Source organism: Filicampus tigris, chromosome 21, assembly GCF_054856515.1.
Source record: "Filicampus tigris isolate MCC_2025a chromosome 21, RoL_Ftig_1.0, whole genome shotgun sequence".
Taxonomy (NCBI): Eukaryota; Metazoa; Chordata; class Actinopteri; order Syngnathiformes; family Syngnathidae; genus Filicampus; species Filicampus tigris.
Window position 1 is genome coordinate 14,842,501 of NC_141237.1, and position 23,859 is coordinate 14,866,359.

The 23,859-nt window shown below is 42.7% G+C and overlaps 1 protein-coding gene and 1 pseudogene across 3 annotated transcripts in view; one reads left to right on the forward strand and one right to left on the reverse strand.

Moving 5' to 3' along the window:
• LOC147127762 (uncharacterized) overlaps positions 1 to 22,615 on the forward strand; it is a 45,454-nt gene extending 22,839 nt beyond the window's left edge. The window contains exons 1-3 of one of the 2 annotated variants that reach the window (XM_086020340.1): positions 14,557 to 15,487; positions 17,898 to 18,167; positions 20,465 to 22,607. In XM_086020340.1, the coding sequence (XP_085876466.1) occupies positions 15,463 to 15,487; positions 17,898 to 18,167; positions 20,465 to 21,564 (1,395 nt within the window). In that variant the 5' untranslated portion in view covers positions 14,557 to 15,462 and the 3' untranslated portion in view covers positions 21,565 to 22,607. Of the gene's footprint in view, positions 1 to 14,556; positions 15,488 to 17,897; positions 18,168 to 20,464 lie in introns of those variants that run through there. The other variant, XM_086020339.1, reaches the window with a different exon arrangement.
• Positions 9,120 to 15,045, reverse strand: LOC147127763 (uncharacterized; annotated as a pseudogene). Its single transcript, XR_015084161.1, has 2 exons — positions 14,411 to 15,045; positions 9,120 to 10,612 (listed from the first exon to the last, which is right to left on the reverse strand). The product of XR_015084161.1 is annotated as an uncharacterized LOC147127763 (transcript).
• Positions 22,616 to 23,859: the final 1,244 nt, after the last annotated feature.

Below are 23,859 nucleotides of genomic sequence, written 5' to 3' on the forward strand. Positions count from 1 at the left end.
GGAAATGTGAGGGAAATCAACAATTACATTAATTACTGTCTGAGCTCCAAAGCTTTCCCCTCTTCTCTAAAGTTAAAGGGGACTCAGAAGACATGCAAGCCTTTTAGATTTTTGTGCACAAGGTGTCCTCACTGGCAGTCTGCTGTAAGATGGCTTCACTTGATTCGCTTGTGGGCAGTTCTTGCAACATCCCACTTTCTTCTGAGCTCCCTGTTGGTGGGTCCAATACATGCCCCTCCCCCTTCTCACCTGTTTCCTCTCCTCCAATGACAGGTTTTGGAGGGAAATTTGAATTTTCCTGTTGACTTTCAATTTGTTTGTTACCTTCATTTCCGTTAATCTGTCCCATTTCTTTTCCGGCCTTCAATTTTTTGGCAAATGATTTTGGACAATTTCTGTAGAGGCGGTTTGATTCCTCACAGAGATTGCACTTTCTGCCATTGGTATGTTCTTCAAAAGTATGCCCAATTACTTCACATTTCCCACAAATGATTTGGTCACATGCTTCTGCCAGGTGTGTGCTCACCACATTTGCGGCAGAGCTTGGGATGACCTTGGTAGTGTATGTAGCCTCGGTTTTCGCCCAAGACTATCATGGATGGGGGATGTTCAGGTCTTGGAAGCCCTGGGGGTCCTGCCATTGTTGAATGGGTACCCGCCAAGCGCAATTCCAAATGCCAGCCGCATCCCTCACCTTCACAACCTGACCTTTTACCGTGCAATATCTGCCCAGCCGAAAACAAATGTCATCTGCGTTAACCGTCTCATTGAACATTCTGACAATAACTCTTTTAGCAGCATTATCAGTCAGTTTCTCAACGTTGAACACAGAAAACTGGGCTTTTACATTTTCATACCGGGACCAAAATTCTCAAAGTTTTACAGCAGAATTAAAGCTGACATCAAAACCTTTAGTGGACAGCAACATTATCATACAATTTAGCTCATCATCTTTAAATTTTAAGGTCTGTTGGATAAGCTTCCTGGAGAAATCCAACCTGGACATCCCCAGGGTCTCTCCACCCGTTTCCTTAAAGATGAAATGTACACTGTGGTGCCTCCACATGCTGGCATAAATGGCCGACATGGTGGGATGACCACAAAGTAAAAGAAAACAATTTACAACTTAGCCTCAGCACTACACCTAAAAAGAACAGTTATTATCAACACAGAACGTTTGCAAATATATCCTCCTGTGAGTTAGCTCTCTGCCACTACAGGCGTAGAACCCACAACCAAAGAAGGTGATCGCAGTATTAGCCAAAAGGCCGAAAAGCGATAACTACAAATGGGTACAGGGGACCACTTTATTCCAGATGAGCTACAGTGACGGTGACAAATGTCAAATAGCCATAACAAAAATATTTACAGCACAAACAACAACTACCGTATTTTCCGGGCTCTAAGCCGCACCGTTATATAAGCCGCACCCACTCTATTTTTAAAGAATATTTCGAAAAAAAAATTAAATAAGCTTTATATAAGCCGCACCTATCTATGTTGAAAACTTTTATATTTACTACATTTACAGAACTATTACGAACTGTAAATGTACATGTATGTACCTGAGCAGATTCTTTCCTAACAGTGCCTTTTAACACTGCAGCAACGTTGCTGATTAAAACAGAAGAGAACCAAGAGACAATAAACAGTACTTTTCTTCATTTCACTGCCGACTGCCGCTCCAGTTTGTCAGCTAATGTCCACCAGACTACACCATTTTTTGTTCTACTACATTCTACATATGCACGTGTCTTGTTTTATGTTAATAAAGTCAGCCAATCTAACACACGACGTGCTAAATCAACAATAGCATTTCATATCGAAACAACAGAACAGACATAACATCAGCCAATCGCATTCATGTGCACTTCAGGCACCTCTAGGAAAACATAAAATCAAAGCATTACAGCACCTAATGCAATAACCTAGTCTATGGCGCCCTCGCCTGTTGAACTCCTCCACCTGCAGTCACATCCAGTTAATGGGAAATGTATTGTATTGAATTGTACTGTCATTCCGGTTAGAGCGCCCCGAGCGGTGGAAGAAAAATCCACAGAATAGCCGCACCGGACTACAAGCCGCATGGCTCAAAATCTAGGAAAAACTGGTCCAATAGGAAAGCAGCAATAAAGGTGTAGCGGTCATGTCTAGTGGACACTAATTTCGCTGAACTCAATAATAAACTAATGTTTAGGGCTGTACAATAAGTCAAAATGTAATTGACATCGAGTGTTGACCTAGCGCAATAATGCAATCGCAAGACAGTGCCATTTTGCATATTTTTTTCCACCCCTCACCCCTTCCACTTTAGCGTTTGAGTGATAGATGTATTAGCCAACCAGAATTGTCGATACTCGGGCCTGAATGGTACCAGCCAATCAGTGTTGTTGGCTTATACATATTAGTCTGTGCTTGGATGGCTACAGTGAGCACAGCGCGACCAAAACACAGTCCACGTGAACCTCGAGTGTTGCCTTGACTGCCGTGAACTGAAGTGGATGTAATGGAAGAAGGAACTTTTGCCAATTCAGAGGAGTAGAAGGAGCGGCTCGTGCCAAAGAAGGCCACTACGTCTATTTGGACGTACTTCGGATTCGCCCCAAAAAAAATATGCGGATCAAAAGAAAAGCGCCGGATGCAAAATTTGCTCTCGCCAGACCCAGAGGCAACATGACCAACTTATATCAACACTTACAAAAACACCACCAACTTCAGTATTAAGCCTGTCAAACAGGTTCGAAAAAGACAGGGAGGCAACAACGAGCGGCCATTCACGTGCTAAGAAAACATAGCTAACAGCAGCATTCGCGTTAGCCTCACCTTATGAAAAAAAGTCAGCGTCGGCGCAAAGAAATTATGAGGGCTATAACTCGTTATGTTGTCAAAGAAATTATTCCCCTTAATACTGTGTCAGGGGAAGGTTTCAAAAGCCTCATGCAAACAGTGGAATATGAAAATATAATGTATTAAACATTAAATATTTGGGCTTTATAGACTTTACCAATAAACTTTTTATCACATTTTTCTTTGAACAAAATACATTCTTCAATCAATAGTCTTGGCAATACATTGGAAGTAGGGCTGTCCCAATCCGATCACATGATCCGAAATCGGGGCAATCGCGTGATTTTCAGCTGATCCGGTATCGAGTCAGAAAGACCGTTTTTTATTGTGTACGGTCCACTACCCAAATAAATAAATAAACACATTTATAAGTATGTATATATGTATTAGGCGTGTAAAGGTACGCTAAATCGCATTTCGGCTCGGTTCGGATTCTTGGAAACTTCGGTTTCGTATATCATCGGTACAAAAACAGATTTTATTTTTTTAAATAGGTTTAATTTGAAAAGATGACAAGTAAAGGGTGCATTTATTAAAGAATAAATAAAAATGAACCATTCTAAGAAATTACACCAGAATAAAAAATATACGAACAATAAAGCTGTGATTGGCTGGCTCAGGTTCAAGGTGTCCCCCGCCTACTGCTCGATGACAGCTGGGATAGGCTCCAGCACGCCCCTTGTCGGGATAAGCAGTATGGGTCATGAATGGATGGACTAACAATAAAGATCTCTTAATTTTGTAAACTATTAACTCAGTGAAATCTTTAAACACTCAGCAGCAACAGCCATTGACACATCTGAGTATTCAAGTTAAAGACAAGATGTCATTACAGTACATGTATACACTTTTTGTGATGAAAAAAAATACATACAATAACGTTACAATTTGTTATGTTTGGGCGTTTTTAGTTTTGTTTTGTCAGTATTTCTGTGTCTGTCTCGTCAATGATTGTTTCCACCTGTCTGCATTCCACACCCTTGTGTTAGCCAATCAGCTCCCTCCTACCTTGTGTGTCTCGTCCAGGTGTTTCTCGTTCCTGTTCCGGCGGCGCACGTCCTGCGGCCGCCCCCTGTTCCGTCAGCGTACGGCTTGCGGCCGCCCTCCTTTTCCGAGTCCGAAGGCACGTGGCCTGCGGCCGTCCTCCATTTCCTGGTCCGACGGCACGTGGCCTGCGGCCGCCCTCCCTTTCCCGTTCCGGCGGCGCACGGCTTGCGGCCGCCCTCCCGCCCCCGTTCCCGTTCCGGCGGCGCACGGTTTGCGGCCGCCCTCCCGCCCCCGTTCCCGTTCCGGCGGCGCACGGTTTGCGGCCGCCCTCCCGCCCCCGTTCCCGTTCCGGCGGCGCACGGCTTGCGGCCGCCCTCCCGTTCCCGTTCCCGTTCCGGCGGCGCACGGCTTGCGGCCGCCCTCCCGTTCCCGTTCCCGTTCCGGCGGCGCACGGCTTGCGGCCGCCCTCCCGTTCCCGTTCCCGTTCCGGCGGCGCACGGCTTGCGGCTGCCCTCCCGTTCCGGCGGCGCACGGCTTGCGGCCGCCCTCCTGTTCCCGTTCCGGCGGCGCACGGCTTGCGGCCGCCCTCCCGTTCCCGTTCCCGTTCCGGCGGCGCACGGCTTGCGGCCGCCCTCCCGTTCCCGTTCCCGTTCCGGCGGCGCACGGCTTGCTGCCGCCCTCCCGTTCCCGTTCCCGTTCCGGCGGCGCACGGCTTGCGACCGCCCTCCCGTTCCCGTTCCGGCGGCGCACGACTTGCGGCCGCCCTCCCGTTCCCGTTCCGGCGGCGCACGACTTGCGGCTGCCCTCCCGTTCCCGTTCCCGTTCCGGCGGCGCACGGCTTGCGGCCGCCCTCCCGTTCCCGTTCCCGTTCCCGTTCCCGTTCCGGCGGCGCACGGCTTGTGGCCGCCCTCCCGTTCCCGTTCCTGTTCCGGCGGCGCACGGCTTGCGGCCGCCCTCCCGTTCCCATTCCCGTTCCCGTTCCGGCGGCGCACGGCTTGCAGCCGCCCTCCCGTTCCCGTTCCGGCGGCGCACGGCTTGCGGCCGCCCTCCCGTTCCCGTTGCCGTTCCGGCGGCGCACGGCTTGGGGCCATCCTCCCGTTCCCATTCCCGTTCCGTTGGCGCGCGGGGCAGCCCCCTCGTTCCCGTTCCGGCGGCGCACGGGGCAGCCCTCCCGTTTCTTTGCTACTTTGAATTTTGGACTTTTCAAGATTTTGTTTGTGCTGGTTTTTAGTTAATAAATAGTTTCTTCAGTACCCCTTGCTTCTTCTGCCTCCCTGCATTTGGGTCCTCCATCCCAAAACCAGGACAATGAATATTGGTAACGATATTAAAACTCTTTTTATAATGAAACGGCATATTGTAACGAATTGGGTTATCTGTGTTGTGGTTGGATTTGTGTTTGCTGAGTTGTGATTTTTCATGAATGCATCGTACGGCTATAGCAAGAGGAGTAACGGAGCATGAAGCCGTTTTAAGTGCATTATTTTAGACGTGCTACCTGCAACATATTCGCCAATCTCGTGTAGCAATATCGGCACAACTTTGGGACTTAAACACGTACCTTTCCCCATCGGCGATTTTAACAGGAAAGCCAGAATGTTCCCAAACAGGAGACCGCAGTGCATGGGGGTGCGGGGGGGTTTCTTCGGGCTCCTTGTTTGCGTATGCCATAATGTCATTTTTCCACGCATTTATGATTCAGCACGGCTTCTGGCTTACTGGCTCCTCTTTTGTGCCGCCACACTCCTCTCCCGCGAGCAAGAGTCAATAGCGTACGTGCGTAGCTCGTGCGCACTAATAATAAAAACTGATCAGAAACGGTACGCAAGAGGACCGAACCCATCCATCCATTATCTGTACCGCTTCTCCTCACAAGGGTCGCGGGGCGTGCTGGAGCCTATCCCAGCTGTCTTTGGGCAGTCGGCGGGGGACACCCTGAACTGGTTGCCAGCCAATCGCAGGGCACACAGAGACAAACATCCGCACTCACAATCACACCTAGGGGCAATTTAGAGTATCCAATCAACTTACCATGCATGTTTTTGGAATGTGGGAGGAAACCGGAGTGCCCGGAGAAAACCCACGCAGGCACGGGGAGAACATGCAAACTCCACACAGGGAGGCCGGAGCCGGGATCGAACCCACGACCTCTGAACTGTGAGGCGGACGTGCTAACCAGTCGACCACCGTGCCGCCCGAGGACTGAACCGAACATGGCATATCGAAACGTATTAATACACCCACGTATACCGTTACACCCCTAATATGTATGTGTATATGCTTTCATAGAGGACTAAGGAAATGTATTCATTCACATTTTAAGATCAGGTGGAGCGGTGATTCAAAATCGTCTCTGTGTAATGGAGAATAAGTGGAACAGGATCGTTGTCGTTTCAGCCTCCAAACTGGCGTGTTTATTTTTAACCTCTTCAACTCAACTCGACACAAAACTTGTGCTCCGCTCCACTTCACGGACATCTTCACGGAACATAACATTGATTCAGTAGTGGCACAGTACCGTAACATATAGAGTAAGGAAGCACCCACAAATCAATGCTTAACACATTTGACTGTAAATCTGAGGATTTTGACTCTTAATTTGAAAAATAAATAAAAATGCCAACCACTCAATCCCGCCGCCCCCCTTTCTGTTTTGTGTGCAAAAAGCTTGGTGGCAACAATGATGTTTTACTTTTTTAGTTGTTACCTATTCTACAATACGATATCTTGAGACTTGTGCTTCACTGTTAAACCTTTGGACCGTTGTGCCCTTTAAATGCATTTTCGCTTTAAGGGAATGGTTAAGGAAGATCAGTCGAAATCAGGAGTGCTCTGAATACATTGAGATTTTTTTTTATGTTCGTACGTATGAACAATCTTAAATATTAAAGTTGCTTTTCGTAAAATAACAATGAAATAGTTCAATATGGCGGCACGGTGGTCGACTGGTTAGCACGTCCGCCTCACAGTTCAGAGGTCGTGGGTTCGATCCCGGCTCCGGCCTCCCTGTGTGGAGTTTGCATGTTCTCCCCGTGCCTGCGTGGGTTTTCTCCGGGCACTCCGGTTTCCTCCCACATTCCAAAAACATGCATGGTAAGTTGATTGGATACTCTAAATTGCCCCTAGGTGTGATTGTGAGTGCGGATGTTTGTCTCTGTGTGCCCTGCGATTGGCTGGCAACCAGTTCAGGGTGTCCCCCGCCTACTGCCCAAAGACAGCTGGGATAGGCTCCAGCACGCCCCGCGACCCTTGTGAGGAGAAGCGGTACAGATAATGGATGGATGGATAGTTCAATATTTAACGAATAAAAAATTCCTTATGGCTCCAACATTCCGGCCTCTAATTTTCTTTGCGAGCATAAATCACGCACCAAATCCGAACTCCTTAGAGCCACAAACATCATTTAAATGTCAATAACAAATATCAATATTGAAAGTTGCAATAACAAATATCAATATTGAATGTTCATCAATAATGTCCATTGTACAAATGACTCTTCATGTCACTTCGGAACTCTTTTATGAAAGAGTTTCTGATTATCTGTTTAGATACGCTATAGTAGTTTGGCCCGGGCAACCCTTTTCATTTGGTATGGTCCATTGCCCCTCACAGGTTAGATGGGCGGGCGCTGGACCGAGTGAATGCCGACGTGAAGGAATAAAGCCGACAGTTTTGGACCTCGTCGTAGCAGAACTCTTTGTTATTCCCGTAACACGACAGACCTGGCGCCATCTTCGTCTGGAGTAGATGTCGTTCCTGTCAAATAATCCTGGAGGCAATGATGTTTTGGCCTTCATCAGCAATAGATGATTGGGGTTCAACACTTCCAGGAGAGTCCTGAGATTTACAAACGCCTCAACGTCACATTTGCGCTCATTGCGGGTGTCCTTGTTGTCGAAGCGAAGGTACCTACTTATTAAAAAAACAAAAAACAAAAACGCTTTATTTAAAAAAAAAAAAAAAAGGTCTGTGGTCGATTAGGATTATTATTATTATAGATTAGCATTTTGTAACTTCATCAAGGTGCGGGACTATATATGGTTATGGTGAAGTAGTCATAATATTACAAAAAAGAATAATAATAATGTCAAATACATTTTTAAAAAATGCCATATTACAATTATATATTGCAAGGACAAAATATGTAATGGCAAAGTACAAATCCTATTTTGGGTGATTTACTCTTTTTTTTTTTACACGTGGTGAGGTGTGATTGTTTTTTTCGCTTCTTGCTTCATTTACACTAATCAAATTAATAAATACGTTTTTCTAATTCATTAATGTTTTTCCACATATGCTCTGCCCTTGATGACTGATACTTTTCGCCACAGATAAAAGTGCAAAGTACAATTACTGTATTTATCTGGGTTATGGCTCCAGCATTCCCGCGACTCCCGTCAGGATAAGCCGTGTGGATGGATCAATTCTGACACCAAGTGGTGACCATTGCACACAGCCAAATCTGTTCTTTGAACTCAAAGTGACAAAGGATTGTGATTGTGTATGGACAGTGACGTGCTTGCTTACTAATATGACATGACCAAACTCAGAAAAACACGTGAGCTGTGATTGGTCTTTACCTGAGCCTTGAGCACATCTGATGTCATTTTCAGTCGACAGCAAAAGGTGCAATGCAAAATGCGAGCACAGGTTTTGGACATTATAAGCAATGCACATTCAGTGATTTTAAACTGTACACATTGTGTCTAGTTCCTGAGCTGTTCCTGATATTGGAGGAGTAAGGGGGCCTATAATTGCAGAGAAAAAAAGGGGCATTTGGAGATTAGTTATTGACTGATTTGACAAAAACAAATTAAAAAAAAAAAAAGAAAGGTAATTCCGTTTTTATTATCAAAAAATACAGTTTGGAATGAAAAATAGGCCACCTTGGCCACATAGTCCCTTTAATATACTGTCGAACAAGGACAAGGACCTTCTCAGAGTCTATACCCAGTCTAAAAAAGACTCACCATTTAACTATCTGTATTTTATTTAGAATCCCATTTCCACTTAACTACCTTCCCATCAAAAATCATTTTTTTCACAGTCTACATAATCAAACAATTAATTAATTCATGTGACCATCACTAGGACATTGTACAAACAAAGCACATGCATTGCTTAAAGTAATCTAGCACCAGTGCTAATTCTCGACACTTGTCCACATGAGACTGAGGATAGAAAGATGAGAACAAGATTATTATAAACATTTTACAGAGGATAAAATAATGTAACTTTTTTTGTGTAAATAATTACAGTAAATACTTTCAATATTAAAAAGCATCACTTTCATTTACTGCTTCTTGTTTCCTCCGTTTCTCACCAGCACACTTGTGTTTCTTGACGTTCCGAGAGAATTTTTGGCCACAATCTGTGCAGGCAAAGGGCTTCTCACCAGTGTGGGTTCTTGTGTGACAACTTAAGTGACCCTTCTGAGAGAATCTTTGGCCACAAACTGAGCAAGCAAAAGGTTTATCACCAGTGTGGGTTCTTGTATGACTTACTAAGTGTCCCTTCCGAGAGAATCTTTGGCCACAAACTGAGCAAGGGAAAGGTTTCTCACCAGTGTGGGTTCTTTTATGATCATTTAAACTTCCCTTCAGAGAGAATCTTTGGTCACAAACTGAGCAGGCAAAAGGTTTCTCACCAGTGTGGGTTCTTGTATGACTTATTAAATGTCCCTTCAGAGAGAATCTTTGGCCACAATCTGTGCAGGCAAAAGGTTTCTCACCATTGTGTGTTCTTGTGTGATAACTTAAGTGTCCTTTCAGAGAAAATCTTTGGCCACAAACTGAGCAGGCAAACGGCTTCTCACCAGTGTGTTTTCTTGTGTGCATTTTTAAGCTTCCCTTCTCAGAGAATCTTTGACCACAAACTAAGCAGGAAAAAGGTTTTTCGCCAGTGTGGGTTCTTCTGTGCATTGTCAAGCTTCCCCTCTGAGAAAATTTTTGGCCACAAACTGAGCAGACAAAAGGTTTCTCACCAGTGTGTGTTCTCGTGTGCATTGTTAAGGTTCCTTTCTGAGAGAAACTTTGGCCACACATTGAGCAGGCATAAGGTTTCTCACCAGTGTGGGTTCTTGTGTGTATTTTTAAGGTTCCCTTCTCAGAGAATCTTTGGCCACAAACTGAGCAGACAAAAGGTTTCTCGCCAGTATGTACACTTGTGTGACGTTTTAAGCTTCCCTTCTGAGAAAATGTTTGGCCGCAAACTGAGCAGGCAAATGGTTTCTCACCAGTGTGTATTCTCATGTGTCGCTTTAAACGGCTCTTATAAGCACAAGTTTTCCCACACTGAGAACACTTCCAGTGTTTGTTGTCAGTGTGACGTGTCAAATCACCTTCAGGCTCTTCATCATCATCATCATCATCATCATCATTATCTTCATTGTCATCAGTGTAAGGCGTGTGTGTTAACATGTCCTCACTATCTGATTGTGGAGCCAAGAGGCCACCTGCTTGTGATCCACCAGAGTGGTCTCCATCACCTTCTGTTGTCACGTGTTGACATGAGCTGCTGCTTGGAGGCTCCGACCATCTGCTCTCCTCACTTTCACACTTCAAAGGAATACCAGTCGGTGGCAAAGTGCAGCTTTCCGTCTCCTCCTCTTTGATTTTGGAGGACTCTTCGCCCACTTTCAGGCAAAAGTGGTCTAGTACCTCCTCTTTTCTAAAGGAAGTGGAATGTTGCGCTGATTCCTCTTTAAAGAAAACCTCTTTGTCTTTATTGTGGGGTGGCTTTGGCGCTTGCCGCTTCGGACGAAGAACTTCACTGATGTCTGCAAGATGAGAAAACAAACACATGGTACTATGGTTTATATTTAGAATGAAGGTTCTTAGAAAGGCCAGAGGTAAACTACTTACTGTTTGGCATTAGCAAATATAGATGGATTTTGAGGGTGAGCCTATGGTTAAACTGTATGTGGAAAGACTTGCATTGCAACTGCTCACAACGACCAATCACGGCTCAGATTCAGAAAACAGGTCAGCCGTGATTGGTCATTGAGAGCATTTGTGATGTCATTTTCAGTCAACAGAAGACAAAATGGCCGCCCCCAGAGATGGCTAAAAACGAGTGCATTTTGCTGCTTAACATATTCCACAAACTCAAAATTAATCAGAGTGCCATGTTTCAACTAGTGGGCCTGCTGGGAACATATTCTTGAAAAAAATATGTTTGGGTTGACTTCCGCTTTAAGTAATTGTTACTAAGACTGAATTCATGGCTTACAGTAACACACTGGCAATGTGCTGCCAAGGCCAATTCCAACTTCAAAATAAATGGCTTCGAAATAATACATCAACACCAAAGCCTTGGGAGTAGGGGTGGGCGATAGATTGAAAGTAATAACACGATATAAGTATTTCATATTGGTCGAAATTGATATATATTGAATCTTTTTTTTAACTATTGAAAATAAGGACCCGGAGAAAAAAGGATGATTTTAGGTAATTTTATTTTAACATAATACTAGGGATGTAACGATTCACTCAAGCCACGATTTGATTCGATTTTCAGTTCTCGACATAGTTTTTTTTTAGTCCTTTTTTTTAATAAAGCTATTGTACAATTTTTATGGTGCGGGAAGTTTGCAAGAATCCGTAAATCGATACTTCAGTCCTCCAAAGGCGGTGGGGGACTTGCCAAGAATGTAGAAGTAATCTAGCTACTAATCTAGTAATGTAATCTAGTAATGTAATTGCCTCGCCCACTGATGTAGCAAAAGTCTACAGAATAATATAATCCGTGTAAAGTTGAACCTTTGTTTGCCCTAAGTCCCTACCTAATTTATTTATATACAGCAGATGGAGGGTAAAATGGGGCCCAACACTGACCCTTGTGGGACACCCCTTTTTACTTCCAGCAAGGATGAGTTATACAATTATCCACTGCCACAGACCGAGTTCTACCACTAAGGTAATTATTAAACCAGTAAAACTTATGCTTAGCGATCTTAGCAGAGTAGGTGATGGTCCACACAGTGTCAAATGATTTCGATTAATCAATACATAAAGTAGCACAAGACTTCTTATAATCTAAAGCTTGTAAGACGCCATTTGTAACTGAGGTTGTGCTGCAGATTGAGGTGGTTTTAAAATTGAGTTAAACAATTTAGCCAAGATTGTCTGAAAATTGGGTGCTAATTGTTTCAGACTAAAGGGTCCCCACTTTTTTGGAAGAGTGAGGACAAATGCAGATTTCCATGATTTTGAAATAGAACCACTGTGTAGACCGAGATTCAAAATGTGGGAGAACAAGAACACTTTTTTCAGATTTGCATTAGACAAATCAATGAAGGCTGTTGGTTCTACTATCAGATTGAGTAGCTATTCCTGCATTAAAAGGGAAGTTAACCCAAAAATTTCCACCTGTCAATCCAATCACAACGTATTGGCTAGTGTTGTTCCGATACCACTTTTTGGGCCCCGATACCGATTCCGCTACCTGGCTGTGCAGTATCGGCCGATGCCGATACTGCACCGATGTATTGCCATTTGAAAAATCTAAATATAAGCATTATTTTTCTTGTAATTCTAAAGAATTGCATACTCACTTTAATGTAAAATTATTCATATTTAAATCATCACTTGTGAAGTATCTGTTGTAATAGGGCAGCTCGATTATGAAAAAAATGTTAATCACGATTATTTTGCTAATAATTGAAATCACGATTATTCAAACGATTATTTTTTGCTACAAAACAAGAACAGGTTTAAACATGTAAAAAATATTAAGACAAAATTCTTTGAAACCCTATAAGAATTTAAGTTTGTTTTGGACCTAACAATATTTCTTAAATTATTTTAACAAATTTAAAAAGTGCAAATTTATAAATTAAAGTATGGTTTCTATGTATAAACAAACAGAGCATTGGAGTTAACTTGCTATGCACTTATAAATTGCCAAAGTAGTGAACTGCTTGGAGTAAAATGCCAATTTTGACAGAATAACAGATATGCTATTCATCCATACATTTAGACCTTTGTCTGGAGCCCTTTTTGTTACTTGGCGATACCAGTATCGGTATCGGAACAACACTAGTATTACCATTTGTGTAGTTTTTCTTTTTGACTGGTAAAACGTGCAAAAACCATTTTATTCACATCCCCGCAAAAATTATGTATTTAATTTTAAAATATCTATTTTCCTCTTCTGCTGACAATCTCAATCATCTTTGAAAGACATTTACTGTATATTCAAGTTTTTCAAGTTCTTGATCTGCCCAATTCACTCTTTTTAGGCTTTCTAGTTTCTTCTCTCTTCTTCTGTTGGCCAGGTGAAGGAGAGATTTGCATTTTTGTTTTTTTCCCGACATTATTCCTACAGGGCTATGCACGACATGATTGGTAAAAAAAAAAAAAAAAAAAAAGGTAAATGGACTGGCTTGTATAGCCAGGGGTGCACATAACTGGTATGCAGGTACGCATGCTCAACAGAAATCACTGGTGTGTAACGTCATGACGCGCCGTGCGTACTTGTACACACTAGTGGTGCAACGGATTAGCTTTGATCCGTGATCGATACGGAACAGGCATCACGGTTTGGGCCGGGCACATTCCGCAGAATGGTTGCTTAAAAAAACAGTGCAAGTTCCCTTGAGGTCAATGAAATTAGTCCGCATTCACTGTAATAGCTGTTGAAGAACTCTTATGGATCATGTAAATCGCATTTATGGGAGCCTTTTCCAAATATACTCAACGAACACGCCACTTCTGCAAAGACTAACTTCAAAATAAGGCTTACAGTGAGTCATTGATGCCAATGCAATAGCCTTAGACTTTTACTTTGAAGTGACCCGCGTGGTGGCATAATGGCTACCTTGACTTATGTTTTGGATGTTTCGGCTTGCCCACACAACGACATCCCAAAATCATATTCAGTCACTAATTTAGGACGCTAATAACCCGCTAATTCACTACATATACTACTATATACCCCTGTGTATAGCGCTTTTCTACCTTTGGTACTCTAAGCACTTCACACTGTAACTCATTTACCTACAGATGACGCAGCTTCAGGAGCAACTGGGGGTTCAGTATGTAGCTCAAGGATACCTTGACACGGTCACAATGGCTGGTGTATCGAACCCACAACCTCTCGGTTGGGAGACGGCCGCTCTACCACTGAGCCATGCCACCCCCAATTGACAAAACCTTGGACACTCCTTGTATGTGTACAGTCTCTGATTGGTTGGTTTTAGTCATAATAATTAAAAATTCAATTAGAGGCATAACATGGGGCCATAGAGGGATGTTTTTCAGAAAAATTATTTGAATAATAATCAACTATCAGGTCATGACAGTTTTAACAGATGACAAACCGATTTTTTTTTGTTTTGACTTATTAGAAATGATCTACGTGGAGTTCTCCTTCTCATTACACCGTGGAACTTGGATGTGTGGTTTTTAAGTGTTGAAACTATTAAACTACGAACAAAATCTGAAATAATCTTGGGAATAAGATGCCAATTAAAATAGATGTTTTTTTCATATGGGGGTTAGGGTCCATTAAAAATAATCACATAAATACTGCTAACAAAAGAAAATAGTAAACAAGTGAGATTAAGTGAACAAACCTGCTCTGTGAATCACATTTCTTGGCCGCGTTTTGTAAATGGCCTCCAGCAGTTGACGCTGTCGCTCGTTGTCCTCTTTTGCTCCGTAAAGTTCCTCCTCGTAATCTTTTGTCCTTCTTGCGCACATTTTATTACACAAAAACCCCAACACTTGACACTCACACTTGGTCTCTGCTTTGCAATGTGTTGATCATAACGCGTCTCTTTGTTATTGGCTAGCAAGCTAAGCTAAAATAAGCTAAACCAGGCCGAGAAGCTTCAGGGTGCAACCAAAACGATTTAAACCGAACAAGAAGATAAACCGAAAGATGTTTTAGTTCACTGGAGTAGTGACGGGCCTGGAGTACATCCGGTACTTATTCAGGAAGAAACATTTAGTTAAGAGAGTGTGGTAATTTCGCCCAAAACGTAAACAGACGTATGCAGAGCTGGCGCTGCAAAAAGACGATTTACGGCAATGTCACTGGCCACACTTCGTTGTTACGAAATCCAATTGCATACAAAACAACACCTCTGACCAGTGACTAAGTACATAAAACGAAAGAACGGATACAATACCACATGGCTATACATTTTAATACAAGTACGATGTTTGTTGAGTTGTTTTTCCATTTAACGCATTGGTAAAACAAAAGTTTGTCCAAGTGGAGTTGCCGTAAACGTCAGCTGTGGGTCACCTTCGCACACGTAACTACAACTCGCGTTTCGATAGATATTTCTCACATTTCTTTGAATTAATTCCTTGGACTTTTCAACGCAATTCGCCCATCACTACTTTACTGGACAAAAACAGCATTCATGAAATCTTAGGTTCCGGTTAAGTCATCCCATCTCGATGCACGTTGTTTTTCGGCCTAGCTTTTTAGCCTAGTATGCTAACAGCTAACAAAGAGACGTGTTTGTTATCAAAACATCGGTAAGCAGAGCTCAAGTGTGAGCGTTAAGTGTTGTGGTTTTCGTGTGAACATGTTAACAAGAAAAACAGCAGAGTACGAGGACAAACTTTGAGGAGCAAAAGAGGACAACGTCGACTACTGGACGCTGTATGCAAAATGAAGACTGTGCTTCACAGTGCAGGTTAGGTCAATTCTTACTGTCACGTTGTCCAGAAAAAAAATATACATATAATTTTCAACGACATTCATGTGATTATTGACGTTAAATTGACAATAACCATTGGTGCATATCCCCGCGACCCTTGTGAGGAGAAGCGGTACAGATAATGGATGGATGGCATTGGTGCATATAACATTTTTGGCCTGATTCTCAAAGGGGCACCAGAGGTTGTTACTTCCTTTTAATCCTTAAAATTAAAAGTTGGACATTTTGAGATCCAACCCTCTAAATCTGTTGAAATAGTTAAAAAAAAAACTCTTCAGGTGAAGTTTTGTCTAAATTAGACAAGATTTCCCCTTGCCTAATTGATGAATCGGATTAAAAAAAGATGATTCAGATACAGTACTGGTTTGGTTTGTAACATATTGAAAAATATTGATTGTTGGTTCACAAAGTAAAGACAAATGTTTTATTTTGCTTCAACACAAAGATAATCAGTCTGCTTTCATGGAGGACTACAGAAATCGAATAATATTTACTGTTGAGAAGACTGAATTCCTGAGGATTTGGATAACAGAACGCTAAGCTAAAACTACAGCGCTAGCTTTCAGCCGCGCCAGATCCTTTTCACTTCGCCTTTGGCTGCCGTCATATGTCAAGGCGTGTGTGTGGAAGTGTCTGTCATGGCTGTCGGATGTGTGCAGCCTAGTGTTGGGTTGTTCTCGAACGATTCGTTCAAAAAGAACGAATCTGTTCAGTGAACGTGGATGAACGGATCATTTCCTCAAGTGTCTCGTTAATTTTTTCTTTTTTTAATACCTTTATTCAAGCAAAGAACAGGTAGAGAACATAGTAATTCATTCTTTCTCCGTTCATTTGAGCTCAGCCACACGCGTGTCGTCAATCTTTGCAAACAACCAATCAGCAGCTGGCGTCAGATGGAGGAAGGATTTTATGAGCATACTGCCACACTATTGGGGTTTATGAAGGAATCAGTAAGGTAACTTCCCGTTCACAAAGGAAACCGTTCACGAGTGAGTGAACACACTGCATATAACGATTCAGTGAGTGAACGTACTGCTATTTCCCGATCGCCATCGATTCAGTGAGTGAATGTGCTGCGTTTCAGGTTCACGTAGGATTCAGTGAGTGAATATACTGTACTGCCACTCTTATTCATACGGGGGGTGGGGTGGGGGCAACGATTCGGTGAACGAATCTGTTGAACGGTTCTTTTTGATGAACTGATTCTAATCAGGCGGCACGGTGGTCGACTGGTTAGCACGTCCGCCTCACAGTTCAGAGGTCGTGGGTTCGATCCCGGCTCCGGCCTCCCTGTGTGGAGTTTGCATGTTCTCCGAAACACTCTCTAAATTGTCCCTAGGTGTGATTGTGAGTGCGGATGTTTGTCTCTGTGTGCCCTGCTATTGGCTGGCGACCAATTCTGGGTGTCCCCTGCCTACTGCCCGAAGAGAGCTGGGATAGGCTCCAGCATGCCCCGCGACCCTTGTGAGGATAAGCGGTATCGATAATGGATGGATGGATGATTCTAATCATTCAGTTCACTGAAAATAACTGTCATGCCCATCACTAGTGCAGCCAATGTAAGGCTTGAGTTAGGGTGTGTGGCTACTTGAGTCATGACAAAATAAAATGCATCCGTGCGAAACTTGTCAAGCCGTCAAATATTAAGAGGGTGAATTCAGTTGTATATCTCGAACCAAAAGACAGTCAGAAAAAAGTCAATGTTTAATGATGAGACACTGCCGAGTGGTAATGCCTGCTGGTGCTTATTCGTTATTGAAATATGATGTGATCTGATAGGAAGGAAGTGGTTGAGCTACTGATTTGTATGCATTATTGTTTTAATCTGCACTTGAGTTTGTGCCTTTACAGTATATATACACTTATGTTTACATCATACCTGTGTGGTAGAATTATGTTGTCGTGGTGAACGCTTACCAAACTGCACGTCAAATATTTAGTAAGTTTATACCTGTAATTGTAGGAGATAAACTGTCTTTCATAGTAAATAATGCCTCTTTTGCCTTTACCTTAGTGTTCTATAATTTATGATATACCGCTATATGATAGTTTGTTGTTATGAAGATTATTTGTTGAAAATGCATTAGGACAAAAGCACTTTGAAAAAAAAAAAGCGCAAATCTAATCACAATTTTCAGGGGGGGAAAAAACCCCCAATTAGATTATTTTCCATAATCATTCAGCCCTATTTCATAATCGATTAGTTGTCACTTCATCGTTGCACCTCTAGTTGCTTTTGATTGTGTTTGACTGAGGCTCAAAATGTGAATTTTTACTTGCAAATTGCGACACTAATCCGCTTAATACGAGCCTTGACACAGAACATTAAAATCAAAACATGAGAATTGCCTTTACCAAACCATGAGTGTCTTCATGTGTCTCACAGACGTCAATGAAGATCTTCGTCCGGAGTGGCCGGCGCCAGAGGCCCCTCACGTGAGACATGGCTCTTTTAGAATAAAAAAAGAGGAGCATCAAGAGCATCCTCACAGCAATGAGGAAAAAGAGCACCTCAACGATAAAGAGGAAAAGGTGGACATTACCAAGCTACCATCGACTGGAATCTTTTTGAAGAGTGAAGATGAGGGTGAACGTGAGGAAAGCAGTGTGGCGACACCTCCAAGCAGCAGCTCAAGTAAACGCATAAAAACAGAAGGTAGGGCTGGGCAACTCTTAGAAATTTAATAGTGATTTCGATTTGGGCTTCTCTTGATCCAATAAAAATAAATATATAATAAAAGAGAGACAGTTGATGTGCCAAATGTCGCAGTTCCCACATTGTAAAAGTACCTTGAATGCACCATGTTGCTTGTGCATTAACTCTTTCGTTGCTAACGATGCGAAAGTTTGTCAACTTAAATCATGATGTGGCATCCCAATGACGAGTTTTCTCGTCAAGTGCGGGATTTTTATTTATTTTTTATTTTTTAATGAATGGGTGAATTAGACTCTTGGATACATTCCCTCATAATATTGAGCCTGGGAAGCACATTAATGGTTAACCGTGAGCACTTGATGGCAGCAGTTGGTCTCTTTGGATAAAAACAGGAAGCAGAAGTAGCGCTGTGTAGAGAGCCAACATTACTCCAAAGAAGAACGGTGTAGAGGAGTATTGGGAAAAGACGAGAGAATGGCGACGGTCAATCCCAAGCAGCTCACACTCGAGCAAAATATTTGTTGTAGTCGATCAAAAATTGGTGACAAGATGAGAGGATTGAAAGGAAGTGGAGGCGAAAACGCCAAGGTAAGCGCTAACTTGCTATGCAGCTAATGTGTAGCCTTTTGCTAGGAACTTCTCTAATTTGATTGATCACAGTTCCCTCACTTTAGAAACAAAAATAGTTTATCAAATGTGAAAATGTTGCTGTTGATGCACTTTATCAGATGTAAAGGTGATTTTGCCATCAAAAACACATTTTCATTGTTTTTGTTCATGTTTTATAGAAGGGCAGGACTCTTGAGATGTCACTTAACCCCCAAAATATTAATGTCAAAGTCACTGTGGTGCACAAAGTAAATCTTTTCACAAAAATATGATTTTCTCCTTTCTTCATTTTGTTCGAGATTGGTGATTTGAGTGAAACCAAGCTATTTTCAAATGGCGATTAGATACAAAAAAAAAAAACAATTAAAGAGAATAATCCAATCTTTCATATGGTACCCTCCTTTTTTTACATAGTCACAGTCAACTTTGAAAGATGAGGACGTCGGCTGAAGGGATCGCAATGAAAAGCTGATCAAAATCAAAAAGGAAAAAGCAAAAGGTGCTCTCATGGCCCACTGGAAGTTGCAATGCATCCGGTTGTAGTCTGCACCAATCGTCGGAGGCGTGCTGACGCTGAGTTCTTTGAGCCCACAAGTTTGGCGCCCAGCCCTAAAAAAACAATAACAAAAAACAGAACCAGTCCAGGCAAGTTCATGAAAGTAAATGGCCATTTCATGCCAAACTCCAAAACCCAATCAGAGAACAACAACAACTTGGAATGAAAGAAGCTTCTGAATTATGGTCAATTTTATTTGTTTGTTTATTTGTTTGAATCAGACTCTATGAAGAAACAATCATATTTGTCACGGGACTTTTGGGAATCCATTCCACCTTTTGTCTCATCTGTCCATTAATCGCACTTTTCAAAACACCAAGTTGTCACCCTCTTAAAATGATCCCCCTAGTCATATTTTGACCCCCCAAAAGTATTTGTTGGTGCCTTAAACATCTCCTCAGGATGCTAGCCACCTTTGCTAAAATAGGCTATAACCTTAGTTAAACAGATCATTCAAATCTACCCTTCATAAAAGTGCAATTGTTAATATAATCCGTATATAGCTGTTTTTAATTTTTTTCTGAGAAAAACTGGATGACTCGAGTCAACTGTTTTAGGAAGGTGACAATATGTCATCAGTGATGACGGTTATATACACAAAAACAAATCAAGCTTCAATTCGCGCTTCATGAATTTCTTCCTGGAATCTAATAACGCTTCAAAGCCTCGACACAATTTGTGTCATCGCGAGCACTTGCGCCGTTGACATGATTGTTCGGTTTGGCTTCTGTAACTTGCTCAGATAAGTCATGTGCAATACTACATTGAGAAAAAAGGCAATATTGAATCTACATCAGGTGGTTGTGCATAAAAAAATAATCTAGATCAAGATACATTTTTTTAAAGGAGAGTCTCCTTAAGAAATATATCTGGATTCATCTGATATTTTTCGGCAGCTTTATACTTCGAAAATAAATGATTAAATAGATGGGAAAAAATGGGCTTCCAACTATGCTTAGCCCAAATAGTTTTTAAGTTTCCCGTCTATTGCCTACAAAATGGGCGTCCGTCAGAGGCAAATAGGTGGAATGCCCAGTTCTGATAAATATAAACAATCACCCACAACTTCAAAGTTTAAACATGAGAATTTACATTACAAAACGTTTTGTGCTTATCTTCTTGTGTCTTGAAGACGTCAGTGAAGATCTTGGTTGTGGGCGGCAGGAGCTGGAGTCCGCCCACATAAAGGAGGAAGTGGTGGATGAAGAGCCCTGCCACATTGGAGAAAAGGAGGAGCCAGAGCCACCTCTCATTACAAAGGAGGAGGAAGAGCACACTTGCATCAAAAAGGAGGAGGAAGAGCCTCCCGACATCAACGGGGAGGAGGTCAAGGATATCTGCGAGTTGTCATCGACTGGTGGCCCTTTGAAGAGTAACAATGAAAGTCAAAGTGAAGCAAGTAGAGGGGCGGAGCCTCCAAGCAGCAGTATCTCAAGTCAACACATAACAAAAATCAATGACATTAAACGTTGGAAGTGTCCTCAGTGCGGGAAAAAGTATGTCTATAAGAGCCGTTTGAAGAGTCATATGCTATGTCACAGTGGTGAGAAACCTTTGGCCTGCTCATTTTGTGGCAAAAGATTCTCATGGAAGGGATGCTTAGTTAGGCACACAAGAAAACACACTGGTGAGAAACCTTTTGCCTGTTCAGATTGTGGCCAAAGGTTCTCTCGTAAGGGAAATTTATTATGTCACACCAGAACCCACACTGGTGAGAGACAATTTGTCTGCTCAATTTGTGGCCAAAGATTCTCTATTAAGGGACACTTGACAGATCACACAAGAACACACACTGGTGAGAAACCTTTTTTCTGCTCCGTTTGTGGTAAAAAATTCTCTCGAAAGGAAAGCTTAAAACGTCACACAAGAAGCCACACTGGCGAGAAACCTTATTTCTGCCTAATTTGTGGCCAAAGATTCTCTATTAAGGAACAGTTGACAGAACATACAACAAAACACTCTGGTGAGAAACCTTTTGCCTGCTCAGTTTGCGGTCAAAGATTCTCTCGTAAGACAGGCTTATACACACACACAAGAATGCACACTGGTGAGAAACCTTTTTCTTGCTCAGTTTGTGGCTATAGATTCTCTCACAAGAGAAACCTAATCAGGCACACAAGCACACACACTTGTGAGAAACCTTTGTGTCGCTCAGTTTGTGGCCAAAGATTCTCTTGGAAGTATCAGTTTAAGAATCACAAGTGTGTTGGTGAGATGAACAATGATCATTGAAGTTTTCACTTCTTAACTGGAAGCTGTACTTCTGTTTTTCTTCACTGCATGAAAAGTTAAGAATTTTGTTGTAATATTGATATTTTAATTTTAAGAAAATGTTTTGTTTTAATTTAGTCTTTTTTTTTTTATTACTGTTAAATGTCACATTTTGGATGGATGAGAAGGGGAGCTATGATAAATACATCGACATGCCATGAGCACGGCTTGTCACCTGGTTGCGCTTTTTGATGCCAGATAACATCGCTTCTAGGCGATGCACGATAAAAGAACTACAACTTCCAACTGTTCGACCTTCCTTCTACTGGCCAATGGCTGAATACATTTAAGAACAATGCTAAAATCTCATGTACAGCATTCAATTGATTGACAAAGACAAAAATGAAGGATATTTTCGCTACACTTGGTGTTACTTAGATTTGTAAACATAACTGTTTCAGTTTTTTTGATGGTTAATTTCACTAATTGGATACCGTATATATTTTTTCAATGTTATTTTTTGTTCGTTTTTGTGAACTGTAATAATCCTTAAAACAACTTCAAAATAAAAACACATCCAATAATAACATGGACATGAATGCTTTGTTAGGTTGTCTTCATGTGCGTACCCTCGTCTTCATTTTGGTCTCTCTTCTCTTGAAACATCAACATAAACAATCACTAGGAATAAGTTGCTTGTACTAACGTAGCGTGACATCTGTGATTAGCTGCTAATATGGATGCCCCCATTTGAGCCAACATTTTGTAGTAAATTTGCAATAAATCAATATAGAGGTGTATTTTTACGCATTTTCCCCAACTATAAGCTAATTCCTTACTACCAATCAAGCTGCATGTTAATTCGGCCACAATCCCTTTCAAGGCCTCCTTGGGCAAGTGTTGAGAATTAGCACTTGTGCTAAAATATTTCTATATCTGCATTGTCCAGTGTTTGTCAAATAGAGTTTGTAAAATAGACAAAATAAACTATGATGGAAAACTGCATGTCACCCTGAATAAACATTTTTCATTTTGTAATAAAATGTATTATGTAACTATATGTATTTCAAGTTGCCTTCATATTGATTTGTTTTACTCTGCTGTATGCTGCCAGATCGGCACTCCAGATGAAAATATGTTCTCAATGGCCATACCTGAATAAATATATTGTAATGCCCCTCAAAGTGGTCAAAGATGCACACAGTCACTGATGCAGTCTGATCGTCGTTTTTAATCACAGATCGTCACGGAGAACAGTACACATTCACACAAGAGCTGCTGGTGGCCACAACTCACGCCCATGCGCTCAATCATCCACACGCTCTCCCCCTCAACTTCCCTCCTAAACTCCTTGTCCCCTCGCTATGACGTCACCCTTACCCATAGGCCCAGCCAGCACATGCACAAAACAAGGAACAGATATTACACTGCCCTCCCCTTTATGAAACCCTCGCCCCCGAGGGGGTCAACAAAAACAAATCCTCTAGGCGCTGCGGCCTACGCCTCTGTCTCTTGGGTCGGCCTGGATCCGTGCCATTTCTGTCTCCAACCGGAGGAACAGGGACAACATGAGTGGGATCTGGGGAACCTGAATCCACCACTGGTCCTGAAATGGCAGACCCGGCCTAAAATATCGTAACACCACTGCCCCGGTACGGAGCCAACCTGTCCCGATGTAGGGCAACCCTCCGGCCCCTGGGGGGAACTGCCACTCGATACACTACCTCCCCCACCCGCTCAAGGACCCTACACGGCCCGTCCCAATGACTGTCTAACTTAGGGCAGCGTCCCTTCTTTCTTTTTGGTGTATACACCCAAACCAGCTCGTCGACCTGGAAGTTCCGCCCCTTGCTGCGTACGTCGTAGTTCCGCTTCTGACGTGCACCAACTTTCTCTAGCTGGTCCCGGGCGAAGACATGCGCTGCCTCCAAACGATCCTGCAGTCTCCGGGCATATTCCAACCCCGGCCGATCCTCGGGGCTGCCTGGTGGTCTGCCAAACGCCATCTCCGCTGGTGTCCGGATCTCCCGGCCAAGCATCAGCAGAGCAGGAGTACAGCTTGTGGAACTTTGGACAGCCGAATGATACGCCATCAACACCATTGGAATATGCTGGTCTCAATCATGTTGGCGCTCGGAGGTGAGGATAGCAAGCTGCTGCTGCATGGTGCGGTTAAAACGTTCAACTAAACCATCACTCTGCGGATGCAAAGGGGTGGTTTGCGTCTTCTGCATGTTCAAGCGTTCACAAAGGGCAGCAAAAACCTTGGACTCAAAATTTCTTCCTTGATCACTGTGGAGTATATCTGCAGTCCCA